At 51.9% G+C, this 20,557-nt stretch overlaps 1 protein-coding gene across 1 annotated transcript; it reads left to right on the forward strand.

The window, feature by feature from the left end:
- Positions 1-16,436: 16,436 nt before the first annotated feature.
- LOC119223328 (7SK snRNA methylphosphate capping enzyme-like) lies at positions 16,437-19,753 on the forward strand (the record flags this gene model as incomplete). The annotated part of the gene is made up of 7 exons (XM_062561091.1): positions 16,437-17,773; positions 17,849-18,108; positions 18,231-18,501; positions 18,586-19,129; positions 19,208-19,420; positions 19,507-19,675; positions 19,734-19,753. Coding segments are annotated over exons 1-7 (1,827 nt in total), but the record flags the coding sequence as incomplete, so codon positions are not given.
- Between the last annotated feature and the right edge of the window lie 804 nt (positions 19,754-20,557).

Here is a 20,557-nt window from a genome sequence, read left to right on the forward strand (position 1 = left end):
CACAAATCCTCTTTAGGGATTTTACAAACACACACAATGCATGCTGGGTAATGAAGTCCTAATCCCAACAGCCCTCTGTGACACAGTTAAACACACACGTGGCCCCGCCCTCCTGCTGCCGTCATGCCACAGGATTGGACCATGCTGTCAGTTCAGTTTTGATTGACAGTTCTGTCAATCAAAACTAATTGTTTTTCATTCTTTTTTAATCTTTCTGTTAAATATGACATTTAAATAAATAAATAAAAATATATGAAGATAATGTAACATAAATTAGAATCTGAAAATGAGAGCTGCCTTTTAAAAATGTTATAAAGAAATATGAAATTACAGTTTAATGTTGAAAAGGGTTGTGGCCCGGTGGTGTGGTGGTCAGCACCGTTGTCCTGGGTTCGACTCCGACCCAGCGGCCTTTCTGCGTGATGTCTGCGTGTAGTCTGCATGTTGTCTGTGTGGAGTCTGCGTGATGTCTGCGTGTTGTCTGCATGGAGTCTGCGTGTAGTCTGCATGGAGTCTGCATGTTGTCTGCATGTTGTCTGCATGTTGTCTGCATGTTGTCTGCGTGGAGTCTGCATGTTGTCTGTGTTGTCTGCGTGTTGTCTGCGTGATGTCTGCGTGTTGTCTGCATGGAGTCTGCGTGATGTCTGCGTGTTGTCTGCATGGAGTCTGCGTGTTGTCTGCATGGAGTCTGCATGTTGTCTGTGTTGTCTGTGTGTTGTCTGCGTGTTGTCTGCGTGTTGTCTGCGTGTTGTCTGCGTGTTGTCTGCATGTTGTCTGCGTGTTGTCTGCGTGGAGTCTGCGTGGAGTCTGCGTGTTGTCTGCGTGTTGTCTGCGTGGAGTCGGCATGGAGTCTGCATGTTGTCTGCGTGGAGTCTGCATGGAGTCTGCGTGATGTCTGCATGGTGTCTGCGTGTTGTCTGCGTGAAGTCTGCATGGAGTCAGCATGTTGTCTGCATGGTGTCTGTGTGGAGTCTGCATGTTGTCTGTGTGGAGTCTGCGTGATGTCTGTGTGGAGTCTGCGTGATGTCTGCATGTTGTCTGCATGGTGTCTGTGTGTTGTCTGTGTGTTGTCTGCGTGGAGTCTGCATGTTGTCTGCATGGTGTCTGTGTGTTGTCTGCGTGGAGTCTGCATGTTGTCTGCGTGTTGTCTGCGTGGAGTCTGCATGTTGTCTGTGTGGAGTCTGCATGTTGTCTGTGTGGAGTCTGCGTGATGTCTGCATGTTGTCTGCATGGTGTCTGTGTGTTGTCTGCATGGAGTCTGCGTGATGTCTGCGTGATGTCTGCATGTTGTCTGCATGGTGTCTGTGTGGAGTCTGCATGTTGTCTGCGTGTTGTCTGCATGGAGTCTGCGTGATGTCTGCGTGTTGTCTGCATGGAGTCTGCGTGTTGTCTGCATGTTGTCTGTGTTGTCTGTGTGTTGTCTGCATGTTGTCTGCGTGTTGTCTGCGTGGAGTCTGCGTGGAGTCTGCATGTTGTCTGCGTGGAGTCTGCATGGAGTCTGCATGTTGTCTGCATGGTGTCTGTGTGGAGTCTGCATGTTGTCTGTGTGGAGTCTGCGTGATGTCTGCATGTTGTCTGCATGTTGTCTGCATGTTGTCTGCGTGGAGTCTGCATGTTGTCTGTGTTGTCTGCGTGTTGTCTGCGTGATGTCTGCGTGTTGTCTGCATGGAGTCTGCGTGATGTCTGCGTGTTGTCTGCATGGAGTCTGCGTGTTGTCTGCATGGAGTCTGCATGTTGTCTGTGTTGTCTGTGTGTTGTCTGCGTGTTGTCTGCGTGTTGTCTGCGTGTTGTCTGCGTGTTGTCTGCATGTTGTCTGCGTGTTGTCTGCGTGGAGTCTGCGTGGAGTCTGCGTGTTGTCTGCGTGTTGTCTGCGTGGAGTCGGCATGGAGTCTGCATGTTGTCTGCGTGGAGTCTGCATGGAGTCTGCGTGATGTCTGCATGGTGTCTGCGTGTTGTCTGCGTGAAGTCTGCATGGAGTCAGCATGTTGTCTGCATGGTGTCTGTGTGGAGTCTGCATGTTGTCTGTGTGGAGTCTGCGTGATGTCTGTGTGGAGTCTGCGTGATGTCTGCATGTTGTCTGCATGGTGTCTGTGTGTTGTCTGTGTGTTGTCTGCGTGGAGTCTGCATGTTGTCTGCATGGTGTCTGTGTGTTGTCTGCGTGGAGTCTGCATGTTGTCTGCGTGTTGTCTGCGTGGAGTCTGCATGTTGTCTGTGTGGAGTCTGCATGTTGTCTGTGTGGAGTCTGCGTGATGTCTGCATGTTGTCTGCATGGTGTCTGTGTGTTGTCTGCGTGATGTCTGCGTGATGTCTGCATGTTGTCTGCATGGTGTCTGTGTGGAGTCTGCATGTTGTCTGCGTGTTGTCTGCATGGAGTCTGCGTGATGTCTGCGTGTTGTCTGCATGGAGTCTGCGTGTTGTCTGCATGTTGTCTGTGTTGTCTGTGTGTTGTCTGCATGTTGTCTGCGTGGAGTCTGCGTGGAGTCTGCATGTTGTCTGCGTGTTGTCTGCGTGGAGTCTGCATGGAGTCTGCATGTTGTCTGCATGGTGTCTGTGTGGAGTCTGCATGTTGTCTGTGTGGAGTCTGCGTGATGTCTGCATGGTGTCTGTGTGTTGTCTGCGTGATGTCTGCATGTTGTCTGCATGTTGTCTGCGTGGAGTCTGCATGTTGTCTGTGTGGAGTCTGCATGTTGTCTGTGTGGAGTCTGCGTGATGTCTGCATGTTGTCTGCATGTTGTCTGTGTGTTGTCTGCGTGTTGTCTGCGTGTTGTCTGCGTGTTGTCTGCGTGTTGTCTGCATGTTGTCTGCGTGTTGTCTGCGTGGAGTCTGCGTGGAGTCTGCGTGTTGTCTGCGTGTTGTCTGCGTGGAGTCGGCATGGAGTCTGCATGTTGTCTGCGTGGAGTCTGCATGGAGTCTGCGTGATGTCTGCATGGTGTCTGCGTGTTGTCTGCGTGAAGTCTGCATGGAGTCAGCATGTTGTCTGCATGGTGTCTGTGTGGAGTCTGCATGTTGTCTGTGTGGAGTCTGCGTGATGTCTGTGTGGAGTCTGCGTGATGTCTGCATGTTGTCTGCATGGTGTCTGTGTGTTGTCTGTGTGTTGTCTGCGTGGAGTCTGCATGTTGTCTGCATGGTGTCTGTGTGTTGTCTGCGTGGAGTCTGCATGTTGTCTGCGTGTTGTCTGCGTGGAGTCTGCATGTTGTCTGTGTGGAGTCTGCATGTTGTCTGTGTGGAGTCTGCGTGATGTCTGCATGTTGTCTGCATGGTGTCTGTGTGTTGTCTGCGTGATGTCTGCGTGATGTCTGCATGTTGTCTGCATGGTGTCTGTGTGGAGTCTGCATGTTGTCTGCGTGTTGTCTGCATGGAGTCTGCGTGATGTCTGCGTGTTGTCTGCATGGAGTCTGCGTGTTGTCTGCATGTTGTCTGTGTTGTCTGTGTGTTGTCTGCATGTTGTCTGCGTGTTGTCTGCGTGGAGTCTGCGTGGAGTCTGCATGTTGTCTGCGTGTTGTCTGCGTGGAGTCTGCATGGAGTCTGCATGTTGTCTGCATGGTGTCTGTGTGGAGTCTGCATGTTGTCTGTGTGGAGTCTGCGTGATGTCTGCATGGTGTCTGTGTGTTGTCTGCGTGATGTCTGCATGTTGTCTGCATGTTGTCTGCGTGGAGTCTGCATGTTGTCTGTGTGGAGTCTGCATGTTGTCTGTGTGGAGTCTGCGTGATGTCTGCATGTTGTCTGCATGGTGTCTGTGTGTTGTCTGTGTGTTGTCTGCGTGGAGTCTGCATGTTGTCTGCATGGTGTCTGTGTGTTGTCTGCGTGGAGTCTGCATGTTGTCTGCGTGTTGTCTGCGTGTTGTCTGCGTGGAGTCGGCATGGAGTCTGCATGTTGTCTGCGTGGAGTCTGCATGGAGTCTGCGTGATGTCTGCATGGTGTCTGCGTGTTGTCTGCGTGAAGTCTGCATGGAGTCAGCATGTTGTCTGCATGGTGTCTGTGTGGAGTCTGCATGTTGTCTGTGTGGAGTCTGCGTGATGTCTGCATGTTGTCTGCATGGTGTCTGTGTGTTGTCTGCGTGATGTCTGCGTGATGTCTGCATGTTGTCTGCATGGTGTCTGTGTGGAGTCTGCATGTTGTCTGCGTGTTGTCTGCATGGAGTCTGCGTGATGTCTGCGTGTTGTCTGCATGGAGTCTGCGTGTTGTCTGCATGTTGTCTGTGTTGTCTGTGTGTTGTCTGCATGTTGTCTGCGTGGAGTCTGCGTGGAGTCTGCATGTTGTCTGCGTGTTGTCTGCGTGGAGTCTGCATGGAGTCTGCATGTTGTCTGCATGGTGTCTGTGTGGAGTCTGCATGTTGTCTGTGTGGAGTCTGCGTGATGTCTGCATGGTGTCTGTGTGTTGTCTGCGTGATGTCTGCATGTTGTCTGCATGTTATCTGCGTGGAGTCTGCATGTTGTCTGTGTGGAGTCTGCATGTTGTCTGTGTGGAGTCTGCGTGATGTCTGCATGTTGTCTGCATGTTGTCTGTGTGTTGTCTGCGTGTTGTCTGCGTGTTGTCTGCGTGTTGTCTGCGTGTTGTCTGCATGTTGTCTGCGTGTTGTCTGCGTGGAGTCTGCGTGGAGTCTGCGTGTTGTCTGCGTGTTGTCTGCGTGGAGTCGGCATGGAGTCTGCATGTTGTCTGCGTGGAGTCTGCATGGAGTCTGCGTGATGTCTGCATGGTGTCTGCGTGTTGTCTGCGTGAAGTCTGCATGGAGTCAGCATGTTGTCTGCATGGTGTCTGTGTGGAGTCTGCATGTTGTCTGTGTGGAGTCTGCGTGATGTCTGTGTGGAGTCTGCGTGATGTCTGCATGTTGTCTGCATGGTGTCTGTGTGTTGTCTGTGTGTTGTCTGCGTGGAGTCTGCATGTTGTCTGCATGGTGTCTGTGTGTTGTCTGCGTGGAGTCTGCATGTTGTCTGCGTGTTGTCTGCGTGGAGTCTGCATGTTGTCTGTGTGGAGTCTGCATGTTGTCTGTGTGGAGTCTGCGTGATGTCTGCATGTTGTCTGCATGGTGTCTGTGTGTTGTCTGCGTGATGTCTGCGTGATGTCTGCATGTTGTCTGCATGGTGTCTGTGTGGAGTCTGCATGTTGTCTGCGTGTTGTCTGCATGGAGTCTGCGTGATGTCTGCGTGTTGTCTGCATGGAGTCTGCGTGTTGTCTGCATGTTGTCTGTGTTGTCTGTGTGTTGTCTGCATGTTGTCTGCGTGTTGTCTGCGTGGAGTCTGCGTGGAGTCTGCATGTTGTCTGCGTGTTGTCTGCGTGGAGTCTGCATGGAGTCTGCATGTTGTCTGCATGGTGTCTGTGTGGAGTCTGCATGTTGTCTGTGTGGAGTCTGCGTGATGTCTGCATGGTGTCTGTGTGTTGTCTGCGTGATGTCTGCATGTTGTCTGCATGTTGTCTGCGTGGAGTCTGCATGTTGTCTGTGTGGAGTCTGCATGTTGTCTGTGTGGAGTCTGCGTGATGTCTGCATGTTGTCTGCATGGTGTCTGTGTGTTGTCTGTGTGTTGTCTGCGTGGAGTCTGCATGTTGTCTGCATGGTGTCTGTGTGTTGTCTGCGTGGAGTCTGCATGTTGTCTGCGTGTTGTCTGCGTGTTGTCTGCGTGGAGTCGGCATGGAGTCTGCATGTTGTCTGCGTGGAGTCTGCATGGAGTCTGCGTGATGTCTGCATGGTGTCTGCGTGTTGTCTGCGTGAAGTCTGCATGGAGTCAGCATGTTGTCTGCATGGTGTCTGTGTGGAGTCTGCATGTTGTCTGTGTGGAGTCTGCGTGATGTCTGCATGTTGTCTGCATGGTGTCTGTGTGTTGTCTGCGTGATGTCTGCGTGATGTCTGCATGTTGTCTGCATGGTGTCTGTGTGGAGTCTGCATGTTGTCTGCGTGTTGTCTGCATGGAGTCTGCGTGATGTCTGCGTGTTGTCTGCATGGAGTCTGCGTGTTGTCTGCATGTTGTCTGTGTTGTCTGTGTGTTGTCTGCATGTTGTCTGCGTGGAGTCTGCGTGGAGTCTGCATGTTGTCTGCGTGTTGTCTGCGTGGAGTCTGCATGGAGTCTGCATGTTGTCTGCATGGTGTCTGTGTGGAGTCTGCATGTTGTCTGTGTGGAGTCTGCGTGATGTCTGCATGGTGTCTGTGTGTTGTCTGCGTGATGTCTGCATGTTGTCTGCATGTTGTCTGCGTGGAGTCTGCATGTTGTCTGTGTGGAGTCTGCATGTTGTCTGTGTGGAGTCTGCGTGATGTCTGCATGTTGTCTGCATGTTGTCTGTGTGTTGTCTGCGTGTTGTCTGCGTGTTGTCTGCGTGTTGTCTGCGTGTTGTCTGCATGTTGTCTGCGTGTTGTCTGCGTGGAGTCTGCGTGGAGTCTGCGTGTTGTCTGCGTGTTGTCTGCGTGGAGTCGGCATGGAGTCTGCATGTTGTCTGCGTGGAGTCTGCATGGAGTCTGCGTGATGTCTGCATGGTGTCTGCGTGTTGTCTGCGTGAAGTCTGCATGGAGTCAGCATGTTGTCTGCATGGTGTCTGTGTGGAGTCTGCATGTTGTCTGTGTGGAGTCTGCGTGATGTCTGTGTGGAGTCTGCGTGATGTCTGCATGTTGTCTGCATGGTGTCTGTGTGTTGTCTGTGTGTTGTCTGCGTGGAGTCTGCATGTTGTCTGCATGGTGTCTGTGTGTTGTCTGCGTGGAGTCTGCATGTTGTCTGCGTGTTGTCTGCGTGGAGTCTGCATGTTGTCTGTGTGGAGTCTGCATGTTGTCTGTGTGGAGTCTGCGTGATGTCTGCATGTTGTCTGCATGGTGTCTGTGTGTTGTCTGCGTGATGTCTGCGTGATGTCTGCATGTTGTCTGCATGGTGTCTGTGTGGAGTCTGCATGTTGTCTGCGTGTTGTCTGCATGGAGTCTGCGTGATGTCTGCGTGTTGTCTGCATGGAGTCTGCGTGTTGTCTGCATGTTGTCTGTGTTGTCTGTGTGTTGTCTGCATGTTGTCTGCGTGTTGTCTGCGTGGAGTCTGCGTGGAGTCTGCATGTTGTCTGCGTGTTGTCTGCGTGGAGTCTGCATGGAGTCTGCATGTTGTCTGCATGGTGTCTGTGTGGAGTCTGCATGTTGTCTGTGTGGAGTCTGCGTGATGTCTGCATGGTGTCTGTGTGTTGTCTGCGTGATGTCTGCATGTTGTCTGCATGTTGTCTGCGTGGAGTCTGCATGTTGTCTGTGTGGAGTCTGCATGTTGTCTGTGTGGAGTCTGCGTGATGTCTGCATGTTGTCTGCATGGTGTCTGTGTGTTGTCTGTGTGTTGTCTGCGTGGAGTCTGCATGTTGTCTGCATGGTGTCTGTGTGTTGTCTGCGTGGAGTCTGCATGTTGTCTGCGTGTTGTCTGCGTGTTGTCTGCGTGGAGTCGGCATGGAGTCTGCATGTTGTCTGCGTGGAGTCTGCATGGAGTCTGCGTGATGTCTGCATGGTGTCTGCGTGTTGTCTGCGTGAAGTCTGCATGGAGTCAGCATGTTGTCTGCATGGTGTCTGTGTGGAGTCTGCATGTTGTCTGTGTGGAGTCTGCGTGATGTCTGTGTGGAGTCTGCGTGATGTCTGCATGTTGTCTGCATGGTGTCTGTGTGTTGTCTGTGTGTTGTCTGCGTGGAGTCTGCATGTTGTCTGCATGGTGTCTGTGTGTTGTCTGCGTGGAGTCTGCATGTTGTCTGCGTGTTGTCTGCGTGGAGTCTGCATGTTGTCTGTGTGGAGTCTGCATGTTGTCTGTGTCGAGTCTGCGTGATGTCTGCATGTTGTCTGCATGGTGTCTGTGTGTTGTCTGCATGGAGTCTGCGTGATGTCTGCGTGATGTCTGCATGTTGTCTGCATGGTGTCTGTGTGGAGTCTGCATGTTGTCTGCGTGTTGTCTGCATGGAGTCTGCGTGATGTCTGCGTGTTGTCTGCATGGAGTCTGCGTGTTGTCTGCATGTTGTCTGTGTTGTCTGTGTGTTGTCTGCATGTTGTCTGCGTGTTGTCTGCGTGGAGTCTGCGTGGAGTCTGCATGTTGTCTGCGTGGAGTCTGCATGGAGTCTGCATGTTGTCTGCATGGTGTCTGTGTGGAGTCTGCATGTTGTCTGTGTGGAGTCTGCGTGATGTCTGCATGTTGTCTGCATGTTGTCTGCATGTTGTCTGCGTGGAGTCTGCATGTTGTCTGTGTTGTCTGCGTGTTGTCTGCGTGATGTCTGCGTGTTGTCTGCATGGAGTCTGCGTGATGTCTGCGTGTTGTCTGCATGGAGTCTGCGTGTTGTCTGCATGGAGTCTGCATGTTGTCTGTGTTGTCTGTGTGTTGTCTGCGTGTTGTCTGCGTGTTGTCTGCGTGTTGTCTGCGTGTTGTCTGCATGTTGTCTGCGTGTTGTCTGCGTGGAGTCTGCGTGGAGTCTGCGTGTTGTCTGCGTGTTGTCTGCGTGGAGTCGGCATGGAGTCTGCATGTTGTCTGCGTGGAGTCTGCATGGAGTCTGCGTGATGTCTGCATGGTGTCTGCGTGTTGTCTGCGTGAAGTCTGCATGGAGTCAGCATGTTGTCTGCATGGTGTCTGTGTGGAGTCTGCATGTTGTCTGTGTGGAGTCTGCGTGATGTCTGTGTGGAGTCTGCGTGATGTCTGCATGTTGTCTGCATGGTGTCTGTGTGTTGTCTGTGTGTTGTCTGCGTGGAGTCTGCATGTTGTCTGCATGGTGTCTGTGTGTTGTCTGCGTGGAGTCTGCATGTTGTCTGCGTGTTGTCTGCGTGGAGTCTGCATGTTGTCTGTGTGGAGTCTGCATGTTGTCTGTGTGGAGTCTGCGTGATGTCTGCATGTTGTCTGCATGGTGTCTGTGTGTTGTCTGCGTGATGTCTGCGTGATGTCTGCATGTTGTCTGCATGGTGTCTGTGTGGAGTCTGCATGTTGTCTGCGTGTTGTCTGCATGGAGTCTGCGTGATGTCTGCGTGTTGTCTGCATGGAGTCTGCGTGTTGTCTGCATGTTGTCTGTGTTGTCTGTGTGTTGTCTGCATGTTGTCTGCGTGGAGTCTGCGTGGAGTCTGCATGTTGTCTGCGTGTTGTCTGCGTGGAGTCTGCATGGAGTCTGCATGTTGTCTGCATGGTGTCTGTGTGGAGTCTGCATGTTGTCTGTGTGGAGTCTGCGTGATGTCTGCATGGTGTCTGTGTGTTGTCTGCGTGATGTCTGCATGTTGTCTGCATGTTGTCTGCGTGGAGTCTGCATGTTGTCTGTGTGGAGTCTGCATGTTGTCTGTGTGGAGTCTGCGTGATGTCTGCATGTTGTCTGCATGTTGTCTGTGTGTTGTCTGCGTGTTGTCTGCGTGTTGTCTGCGTGTTGTCTGCGTGTTGTCTGCATGTTGTCTGCGTGTTGTCTGCGTGGAGTCTGCGTGGAGTCTGCGTGTTGTCTGCGTGTTGTCTGCGTGGAGTCGGCATGGAGTCTGCATGTTGTCTGCGTGGAGTCTGCATGGAGTCTGCGTGATGTCTGCATGGTGTCTGCGTGTTGTCTGCGTGAAGTCTGCATGGAGTCAGCATGTTGTCTGCATGGTGTCTGTGTGGAGTCTGCATGTTGTCTGTGTGGAGTCTGCGTGATGTCTGTGTGGAGTCTGCGTGATGTCTGCATGTTGTCTGCATGGTGTCTGTGTGTTGTCTGTGTGTTGTCTGCGTGGAGTCTGCATGTTGTCTGCATGGTGTCTGTGTGTTGTCTGCGTGGAGTCTGCATGTTGTCTGCGTGTTGTCTGCGTGGAGTCTGCATGTTGTCTGTGTGGAGTCTGCATGTTGTCTGTGTGGAGTCTGCGTGATGTCTGCATGTTGTCTGCATGGTGTCTGTGTGTTGTCTGCGTGATGTCTGCGTGATGTCTGCATGTTGTCTGCATGGTGTCTGTGTGGAGTCTGCATGTTGTCTGCGTGTTGTCTGCATGGAGTCTGCGTGATGTCTGCGTGTTGTCTGCATGGAGTCTGCGTGTTGTCTGCATGTTGTCTGTGTTGTCTGTGTGTTGTCTGCATGTTGTCTGCGTGTTGTCTGCGTGTAGTCTGCGTGGAGTCTGCATGTTGTCTGCGTGTTGTCTGCGTGGAGTCTGCATGGAGTCTGCATGTTGTCTGCATGGTGTCTGTGTGGAGTCTGCATGTTGTCTGTGTGGAGTCTGCGTGATGTCTGCATGGTGTCTGTGTGTTGTCTGCGTGATGTCTGCATGTTGTCTGCATGTTGTCTGCGTGGAGTCTGCATGTTGTCTGTGTGGAGTCTGCATGTTGTCTGTGTGGAGTCTGCGTGATGTCTGCATGTTGTCTGCATGGTGTCTGTGTGTTGTCTGTGTGTTGTCTGCGTGGAGTCTGCATGTTGTCTGCATGGTGTCTGTGTGTTGTCTGCGTGGAGTCTGCATGTTGTCTGCGTGTTGTCTGCGTGTTGTCTGCGTGGAGTCGGCATGGAGTCTGCATGTTGTCTGCGTGGAGTCTGCATGGAGTCTGCGTGATGTCTGCATGGTGTCTGCGTGTTGTCTGCGTGAAGTCTGCATGGAGTCAGCATGTTGTCTGCATGGTGTCTGTGTGGAGTCTGCATGTTGTCTGTGTGGAGTCTGCGTGATGTCTGCATGTTGTCTGCATGGTGTCTGTGTGTTGTCTGCGTGATGTCTGCGTGATGTCTGCATGTTGTCTGCATGGTGTCTGTGTGGAGTCTGCATGTTGTCTGCGTGTTGTCTGCATGGAGTCTGCGTGATGTCTGCGTGTTGTCTGCATGGAGTCTGCGTGTTGTCTGCATGTTGTCTGTGTTGTCTGTGTGTTGTCTGCATGTTGTCTGCGTGGAGTCTGCGTGGAGTCTGCATGTTGTCTGCGTGTTGTCTGCGTGGAGTCTGCATGGAGTCTGCATGTTGTCTGCATGGTGTCTGTGTGGAGTCTGCATGTTGTCTGTGTGGAGTCTGCGTGATGTCTGCATGGTGTCTGTGTGTTGTCTGCGTGATGTCTGCATGTTGTCTGCATGTTGTCTGCGTGGAGTCTGCATGTTGTCTGTGTGGAGTCTGCATGTTGTCTGTGTGGAGTCTGCGTGATGTCTGCATGTTGTCTGCATGTTGTCTGTGTGTTGTCTGCGTGTTGTCTGCGTGTTGTCTGCGTGTTGTCTGCGTGTTGTCTGCATGTTGTCTGCGTGTTGTCTGCGTGGAGTCTGCGTGGAGTCTGCGTGTTGTCTGCGTGTTGTCTGCGTGGAGTCGGCATGGAGTCTGCATGTTGTCTGCGTGGAGTCTGCATGGAGTCTGCGTGATGTCTGCATGGTGTCTGCGTGTTGTCTGCGTGAAGTCTGCATGGAGTCAGCATGTTGTCTGCATGGTGTCTGTGTGGAGTCTGCATGTTGTCTGTGTGGAGTCTGCGTGATGTCTGTGTGGAGTCTGCGTGATGTCTGCATGTTGTCTGCATGGTGTCTGTGTGTTGTCTGTGTGTTGTCTGCGTGGAGTCTGCATGTTGTCTGCATGGTGTCTGTGTGTTGTCTGCGTGGAGTCTGCATGTTGTCTGCGTGTTGTCTGCGTGGAGTCTGCATGTTGTCTGTGTGGAGTCTGCATGTTGTCTGTGTGGAGTCTGCGTGATGTCTGCATGTTGTCTGCATGGTGTCTGTGTGTTGTCTGCGTGATGTCTGCGTGATGTCTGCATGTTGTCTGCATGGTGTCTGTGTGGAGTCTGCATGTTGTCTGCGTGTTGTCTGCATGGAGTCTGCGTGATGTCTGCGTGTTGTCTGCATGGAGTCTGCGTGTTGTCTGCATGTTGTCTGTGTTGTCTGTGTGTTGTCTGCATGTTGTCTGCGTGTTGTCTGCGTGGAGTCTGCGTGGAGTCTGCATGTTGTCTGCGTGTTGTCTGCGTGGAGTCTGCATGGAGTCTGCATGTTGTCTGCATGGTGTCTGTGTGGAGTCTGCATGTTGTCTGTGTGGAGTCTGCGTGATGTCTGCATGGTGTCTGTGTGTTGTCTGCGTGATGTCTGCATGTTGTCTGCATGTTGTCTGCGTGGAGTCTGCATGTTGTCTGTGTGGAGTCTGCATGTTGTCTGTGTGGAGTCTGCGTGATGTCTGCATGTTGTCTGCATGGTGTCTGTGTGTTGTCTGTGTGTTGTCTGCGTGGAGTCTGCATGTTGTCTGCATGGTGTCTGTGTGTTGTCTGCGTGGAGTCTGCATGTTGTCTGCGTGTTGTCTGCGTGTTGTCTGCGTGGAGTCGGCATGGAGTCTGCATGTTGTCTGCGTGGAGTCTGCATGGAGTCTGCGTGATGTCTGCATGGTGTCTGCGTGTTGTCTGCGTGAAGTCTGCATGGAGTCAGCATGTTGTCTGCATGGTGTCTGTGTGGAGTCTGCATGTTGTCTGTGTGGAGTCTGCGTGATGTCTGTGTGGAGTCTGCGTGATGTCTGCATGTTGTCTGCATGGTGTCTGTGTGTTGTCTGTGTGTTGTCTGCGTGGAGTCTGCATGTTGTCTGCATGGTGTCTGTGTGTTGTCTGCGTGGAGTCTGCATGTTGTCTGCGTGTTGTCTGCGTGGAGTCTGCATGTTGTCTGTGTGGAGTCTGCATGTTGTCTGTGTCGAGTCTGCGTGATGTCTGCATGTTGTCTGCATGGTGTCTGTGTGTTGTCTGCATGGAGTCTGCGTGATGTCTGCGTGATGTCTGCATGTTGTCTGCATGGTGTCTGTGTGGAGTCTGCATGTTGTCTGCGTGTTGTCTGCATGGAGTCTGCGTGATGTCTGCGTGTTGTCTGCATGGAGTCTGCGTGTTGTCTGCATGTTGTCTGTGTTGTCTGTGTGTTGTCTGCATGTTGTCTGCGTGTTGTCTGCGTGGAGTCTGCGTGGAGTCTGCATGTTGTCTGCGTGTTGTCTGCGTGGAGTCTGCATGGAGTCTGCATGTTGTCTGCATGGTGTCTGTGTGGAGTCTGCATGTTGTCTGTGTGGAGTCTGCGTGATGTCTGCATGGTGTCTGTGTGTTGTCTGTGTGTTGTCTGCGTGGAGTCTGCATGTTGTCTGCATGGTGTCTGTGTGTTGTCTGCGTGGAGTCTGCATGTTGTCTGCGTGTTGTCTGCGTGGAGTCTGCATGTTGTCTGTGTGGAGTCTGCATGTTGTCTGTGTGGAGTCTGCGTGATGTCTGCATGTTGTCTCCATGGTGTCTGTGTGTTGTCTGCATGGAGTCTGCGTGATGTCTGCGTGATGTCTGCATGTTGTCTGCATGGTGTCTGTGTGGAGTCTGCATGTTGTCTGCGTGTTGTCTGCATGGAGTCTGCGTGATGTCTGCGTGTTGTTTGCATGGAGTCTGCGTGTTGTCTGCATGTTGTCTGTGTTGTCTGTGTGTTGTCTGCATGTTGTCTGCGTGTTGTCTGCGTGGAGTCTGCGTGGAGTCTGCATGTTGTCTGCGTGTTGTCTGCGTGGAGTCTGCATGGAGTCTGCATGTTGTCTGCATGGTGTCTGTGTGGAGTCTGCATGTTGTCTGTGTGGAGTCTGCGTGATGTCTGCATGGTGTCTGTGTGTTGTCTGCGTGATGTCTGCATGTTGTCTGCATGTTGTCTGCGTGGAGTCTGCATGTTGTCTGTGTGGAGTCTGCATGTTGTCTGTGTGGAGTCTGCGTGATGTCTGCATGTTGTCTGCATGGTGTCTGTGTGTTGTCTGTGTGTTGTCTGCGTGGAGTCTGCATGTTGTCTGCATGGTGTCTGTGTGTTGTCTGCGTGGAGTCTGCATGTTGTCTGCGTGTTGTCTGCGTGGAGTCTGCATGTTGTCTGTGTGGAGTCTGCGTGATGTCTGCATGTTTTCTGCATGGTGTCTGTGTGTTGTCTGCATGGAGTCTGCGTGATGTCTGCGTGATGTCTGCATGTTGTCTGCATGTTGTCTGCATGGTGTCTGTGTGGAGTCTGCATGTTGTCTGTGTGGAGTCTGCATGTTGTCTGTGTGTTGTCTGCGTGGAGTCTGCATGTTGTCTGCATGGTGTCTGCGTGATGTCTGCATGTTGTCTGTGTGTTGTCTGCGTGGAGTCTGCATGTTGTCTGCATGGTGTCTGCGTGATGTCTGCATGTTGTTTGCGTGGAGTCTGCATGTTGTCTGTGTAGAGTCTGCGTGATGTCTGCATGGAGTCTGCGTGTTGTCTGCATGGAGTCTGCGTCATGTCTGCGTGTTGTCTGCATGGAGTCTGCATGGAGTCTGCGTGATGTCTGCGTGTTGTCTGCATGGAGTCTGCGTGATGTCTGCGTGATGTCTGCATGTTGTCTGCATGGTGTCTGTGTGGAGTCTGCATGTTGTCTGCGTGTTGTCTGCATGGAGTCTGCGTGATGTCTGCGTGTTGTCTGCATGGAGTCTGCGTGTTGTCTGCATGTTGTCTGTGTTGTCTGTGTGTTGTCTGCATGTTGTCTGCGTGTTGTCTGCGTGGAGTCTGCGTGGAGTCTGCATGTTGTCTGCGTGTTGTCTGCGTGATGTCTGCATGTTGTCTGCATGGTGTCTGTGTGTTGTCTGCGTGGAGTCTGCATGTTGTCTGCGTGTTGTCTGCGTGATGTCTGCATGTTGTCTGCATGGTGTCTGTGTGTTGTCTGCGTGATGTCTGCATGTTGTCTGTGTGTTGTCTGCGTGGAGTCTGCATGTTGTCTGCATGGTGTCTGCGTGATGTCTGCATGTTGTTTGCGTGGAGTCTGCATGTTGTCTGTGTAGAGTCTGCGTGATGTCTGCATGGAGTCTGCGTGTTGTCTGCATGGAGTCTGCGTGATGTCTGCGTGTTGTCTGCATGGAGTCTGCATGGAGTCTGCGTGATGTCTGCGTGTTGTCTGCATGGAGTCTGCGTGATGTCTGCGTGATGTCTGCATGTTGTCTGCATGGTGTCTGTGTGGAGTCTGCATGTTGTCTGCGTGTTGTCTGCATGGAGTCTGCGTGATGTCTGCGTGTTGTCTGCATGGAGTCTGCGTGTTGTCTGCATGTTGTCTGTGTTGTCTGTGTGTTGTCTGCATGTTGTCTGCGTGTTGTCTGCGTGGAGTCTGCGTGGAGTCTGCATGTTGTCTGCGTGTTGTCTGCGTGATGTCTGCATGTTGTCTGCATGGTGTCTGTGTGTTGTCTGTGTGTTGTCTGCGTGGAGTCTGCATGTTGTCTGCATGGTGTCTGTGTGTTGTCTGCGTGGAGTCTGCATGTTGTCTGCGTGTTGTCTGCGTGGAGTCTGCATGTTGTCTGTGTGGAGTCTGCATGTTGTCTGTGTGGAGTCTGCGTGATGTCTGCATGTTTTCTGCATGGTGTCTGTGTGTTGTCTGCATGGAGTCTGCGTGATGTCTGCGTGATGTCTGCATGTTGTCTGCATGTTGTCTGCATGGTGTCTGTGTGGAGTCTGCATGTTGTCTGTGTGGAGTCTGCATGTTGTCTGTGTGTTGTCTGCGTGGAGTCTGCATGTTGTCTGCATGGTGTCTGCGTGATGTCTGCATGTTGTCTGTGTGTTGTCTGCGTGGAGTCTGCATGTTGTCTGCATGGTGTCTGCGTGATGTCTGCATGTTGTTTGCGTGGAGTCTGCATGTTGTCTGTGTAGAGTCTGCGTGATGTCTGCATGGAGTCTGCGTGTTGTCTGCATGGAGTCTGCGTCATGTCTGCGTGTTGTCTGCATGGAGTCTGCGTGATGTCTGCGTGTTGTCTGCATGGAGTCTGCATGGAGTCTGCGTGATGTCTGCGTGTTGTCTGCATGGAGTCTGCGTGATGTCTGCGTGATGTCTGCATGTTGTCTGCATGTTGTCTGCATGGTGTCTGCATGGAGTCTGCGTGTTGTCTGCATGGAGTCTGCGTGATGTCTGCGTGGAGTCTGCATGTTGTCTGCGTGGGTTCCATCCCGGCTTTCTCCCAGACTCTGAGGATTAGGTTGATTGAACTCTGAGTCGCCCATGTGAGTGTGAATGGTTGTTTGTCTCTGGGACTGGTGACCAGTCCCCCGACCCTGTATGAAATCAGTGAGTGTTTTAGTATGAAGCTCTTAATGATGATTTTAAATGTCTGTAAAGCGTCTCAGATACGATGAAAGGCGCTCTTTATATAAAATGTAATATTAGTATGTATTTTATAGTGAGGTATTTGGATGTTCGATATGAGGACATGAACGTCAGGCAGAGTTTAAGTTGCCTGCAAACTTAACTACATTGTTAGTTTATAAATGCGTTGTGGCGGGATGAACTCGTCTGCCTTCAGTCATGAACCGTGTTGGAAACGTAACGCGCGTCAGTCTGCTCAACTTCCACGGACATCTCGTCACCTATTAGCGTTAAATCGCTTCATTTTTAGCCGCTAATATGTTTCTCTTTAGGCACTTTTCAGGACAGCTCTGTGCCCTCCCGCCCCCTTCAAGTAACAACCAATCAGGCCTCTTCACGGGCCCAGCGCTCGTCTGATTGGCCAGAGCTTGGGCGTGACCGTGGCTCTGCTCGGCTCGTGATTGGCGGACTGGACCGTCACTCGCTCCAGCCGTCGCTGGCGTATTAAATCGCGGGCTTGATTCTGTACAGAAGAAAGTAGCAGCTAGTCGCGGCTAAAAGCTAACACGTTAGCAGAAGTCATTCCTCATCGGCCCGCACGCACGCACTGACATGCGCACTCACACGCACGTGCAACTCGTGAGGGGCTCATTTACACGCACGCAGCGTGTTGTTTGGTTTTAAGGGGTTAGTGTGCTTAAAGCTACGAGCTAGCTACTTCCTGCATATTAGCTGGACGTGGCTAGCTGGAGGAGCTAACTGTTTACCAGGTCTGCTTTAATTATTCATGAGTACGCCCCGTGATTGGTGGAGGCAGTGACGGGGCGGGGCCTGAGAGGGTTAATTACATCGAAGTGTTTCTGCAGGACACAGTGAGTACGATTATTGATCCTCGATCTTAAACTCCGCAGCAGATAAGTGAAAATACTGATCCCTCACTGAAATGACTGTTACTTCCTCTAAAGTACAGATACCACACTTTGAAACTACTCCTACACGTGTTTAGTGAAAGTACCTTTACAAAGTTATATCCAAAGTGTTTTCACAGTGTGGCAGTAGTACTTTTGGTGCTGTAACTAAGTACTTGTATGGTGTGTATTAGTTCTTTGAATGCTCTAACGGTATTTGTAAGTGCAATCAAAATAAATAAAGCGGATAACCAAACTATTTGGTTCCTTGATTAGTGCTCTAATTAGTTAATTGACTAATTTAATTGTTTCAGCGGAAGTTGTATAAACAGTGGACCACTAAGTCACTTTATTTTTAATCCGTTTATACTGTTATTTATGATTTCTGTTGGATGCCAAACTGCATTTCGTTGCTCTACTTGTTCATGTGTAATGACAATAAAGTTTAATCTAATCTACGATGTTTGATATACGTTGTGAAGTACTAAAAGTACTCCATTGACATATTTCAACATTCACTTTGTCTTGACTTCAGAATATTTCAGTATTGATTGATTACATTTTGGAAGCGTGAATGTCTCTCAGTCAGTCCACAGGTGGAAGATGATCAAGATGTCATTGGACAAGGAGGCTCTCCTCCCTCGTGAGGTCAGCCCTGCCTTCCCCACGGTCGGCCTATCAGAGCAGCCGGCCAAGCCCCGCCCCCTGCACAACAAGAACGGCCTTCAGTTGTCTGGCAACTACCAAGACCCCGTCGCCTGCGCTCTCCCAGTTCAGCCAATCGCTAAGAGGCGACACTCCATGAGCGTTGGCTTCAAGGGGCTGGCAAAGCGGCGCCGGCGAGCCATCAGCGACAACCAATCAGAGCCCGTTCGGCCCAGTCACTTTCTGTTAGGTGGAAACATCTTCGACCCGCTCAATCTCAACTCGCTCATGGACGAGGAAATCAACAGGTACGACCCTCCGTCTCTAATCCACCGATTGGTCGGTGGATCGGTCTGACCAAGTGTTACCTTCTTCATCCTCAGGGCGACCAATCAGGAGACACCAAAGTGCTCGCCCCTCCCGGCGAGAGCCGCCGACCCCGTAGAGATCCTGGTTCCTCGGGACATCACAGACCCCCTCAACCTTAAGGGAGGGGCGGGGGACGAGAAGGGGGAGGGGGCGGTCCTGCTGTCCCCACTGAAGTCCAAGAGGAGACACAGGAACCGACACCATGGAGGAGCAGGGAGGGGAGGGGTGGAGGTGCTACCTGCGCGACTCTTCCCCCCCACAGCTGGACTGTCATGTGACTACAATAATATAAACTTTAAGCGTCACGTTTTTGTCTGTAGTATCTCCATGGAAACGGAACCATGCTGAGGTAGAACATATAATAGTGTTATTATGACGTTGATCTTCTGTGTGCAGTTCCTCTGGTGACCAGAGGAGGCAGCGCCGCAGCGTCTCCTCTTCCCTGTGAGCTCAACACAGCCATCACCTGTCGGGACGATGTGGCCCCACCCCCCATCTTGCCCCGTAGACACACCCACCCTCCAACGGGGCACACCCACAAGCCTGGTAACCAGGGCGACGGTCGCAAACGCAGACGCACCACCTCCGCGAGGTCGACAGAAGCCGCGGCGGCCACAGCTAAGCCAACGAGATTCGAGACGCCGCTGGGAGGAGCTAGAGTTGGGAGGTGAGTGTGAGGCCTGCTGTGGAGTGAAGCCCCGTGATCTGATTGGCTGATGGTCGCATGACCTCTGCACTGCCCCCTTGACAGGTGTGGAGGACCTCAGCACGGATCTGCTAAGCCGCTGCAGAAAAAGAAGGACAGGCGACGCTACCAATACGGCAACCATAGCTGTTACTACGGTTACCAGGGCTCCTACGGCGATGGCGCTGAGGGGCATGTTGGGCTGGAGGAGGACCCGCGGCTCCACCTCCTGGAAGCCGATTGGTTTAGAGGCCAGAAGGTGCTCGATGTGGGCTGCGGCGCAGGTCACCTGACGCTGGCCATCGCCCGGAGGTTTGACCCCGCCCACATCCTGGGGCTGGACTTAGACCGCCAGCTGGTCCACGCGGCCAAGCAGAACATTAGGCACTTCCTGTCACATGACCTTGTGGTAGAGAAGAGGAGAGGAACACAAAACGCCTCCTTCTCGTCTCCTAGCAGGGAGGGAGAGGAGAGGCAGCAGGCTGTGCCCCTCCTCTCCCTCCCCCTTTCCTTCAGGGTAAGCCGAGGTCCTCTCTCTGCTCCTCCTCTCCTCCCATCGTCTTCCTCCTCCTCCTCCTCCAGGTTCCCCAACAACGTCACCTTCATCCAGGTGAGTGTCGTTCACACTGCACAGCTGCATCCAATGCAACTTCCTTAAATGACATTGCGGCGCTGACTCCTCCCACAGGGGGACTACGTGTCTCGGGGGAACTGGTGGCCTGGGCGGGGCCAGTATGACATCATCCTGTGTCTGGGCGTGACCAAGTGGGTGCAGCTGCAGGCGGGTGACGGTGGCGTGGTGGCTCTGTTCAGGCGGGCCTATCAGAGCCTGTCGCCGGGTGGATTGTTCATGCTGGAGCCTCAACCGTGGAGCAGCTACGGCCACAGCAAGAAGGCCTCGGTGAGCCTTCTCTATACGTGTGTGTGTGTGTGTGTGTGTGTGTGCGCGCACTCAAATACACACTAACACAAAGTGGTGTGTTTCAGGGGGCAACTGATCGTAACTTCAGGAGTTTGAGACTGAGACCTGAACAGTTCACGTTCTACCTGACTGACAGCGTGGGATTCTCCTCCTACAGACTCATCACACCCTCAGGTACACACACTGCAAGGAACACACACCCAGGTACACACACTGCAAGGAACACACACCCAGGTACACACACTCAGGTACACACACTGCAAGGAACACACTGCAGTAAACACACACTCAGGTACACACACTGCAAGGAACACAACACTCAGGTACACACTTGTGATCTGATTGGTTGATTCTTACAGGTAACCAGCGGCCAATCTACCTGTTCCATAAAGGTCCCGCCCACAGGAAGTGATCTCCCCAAGACAGGATTTGACGCATTTCTCTTTGAGGCGCCAGTTTCCACGACAACCACCTTAGACTTTAACCACAGGTGGAGAGGAGGAAGTTTATTGGACGCTGTATTTGTGACTCGTGAGCTCCAGGCCGATTGGTCGGACAGTGGAGCCAGTGTGATGACATCACAGGCAACGTCTCATCATGCAGAGCAAAGGATTGTGGGTTACTGTCCTCACGCTGCGGGACCTCTGATTGGACAATGGACTCTGTCAGGAAGTGAAAGGATTTATTTTTCAAAACATTTTATTGTTTAACTGTTTTTGTGAAATAAATGTATGTACCTGTTTTTTTCTGAAATTGAATCTTCGGATGAACTTTTTTTTACAGCCGAAGGTTTGAACCAACAAAGGAGATCAAACATACTTACATACCTGACCCGTTTCTATATGCATAGGAAGGTAGGCCACGCCTCCTCCAAGTGGAACCAATCACAGAAGCTGAAGGGTTTTGATTTGATGAGTATGAACAGCTGACGATGCAATCAATCACTCTTCAATACATTATATCACAGGTTTTTATTGATCCTCATCAATAATTGTATGTGATTAAATTATGTTTGTTGTTAAGTCTGGGTGTGGCCAACCTCACAGCCAAAGCTCCACCCCACGCCACGTTTCCATGGTAACCTCAGGTCAGCCTGTCGGCGTCCTCACAGGGTGT

The sequence above is a fragment of the Pungitius pungitius genome, chromosome 1, assembly GCF_949316345.1.
Source record: "Pungitius pungitius chromosome 1, fPunPun2.1, whole genome shotgun sequence".
In the NCBI taxonomy this organism is placed as follows: domain Eukaryota; kingdom Metazoa; phylum Chordata; class Actinopteri; order Perciformes; family Gasterosteidae; genus Pungitius; species Pungitius pungitius.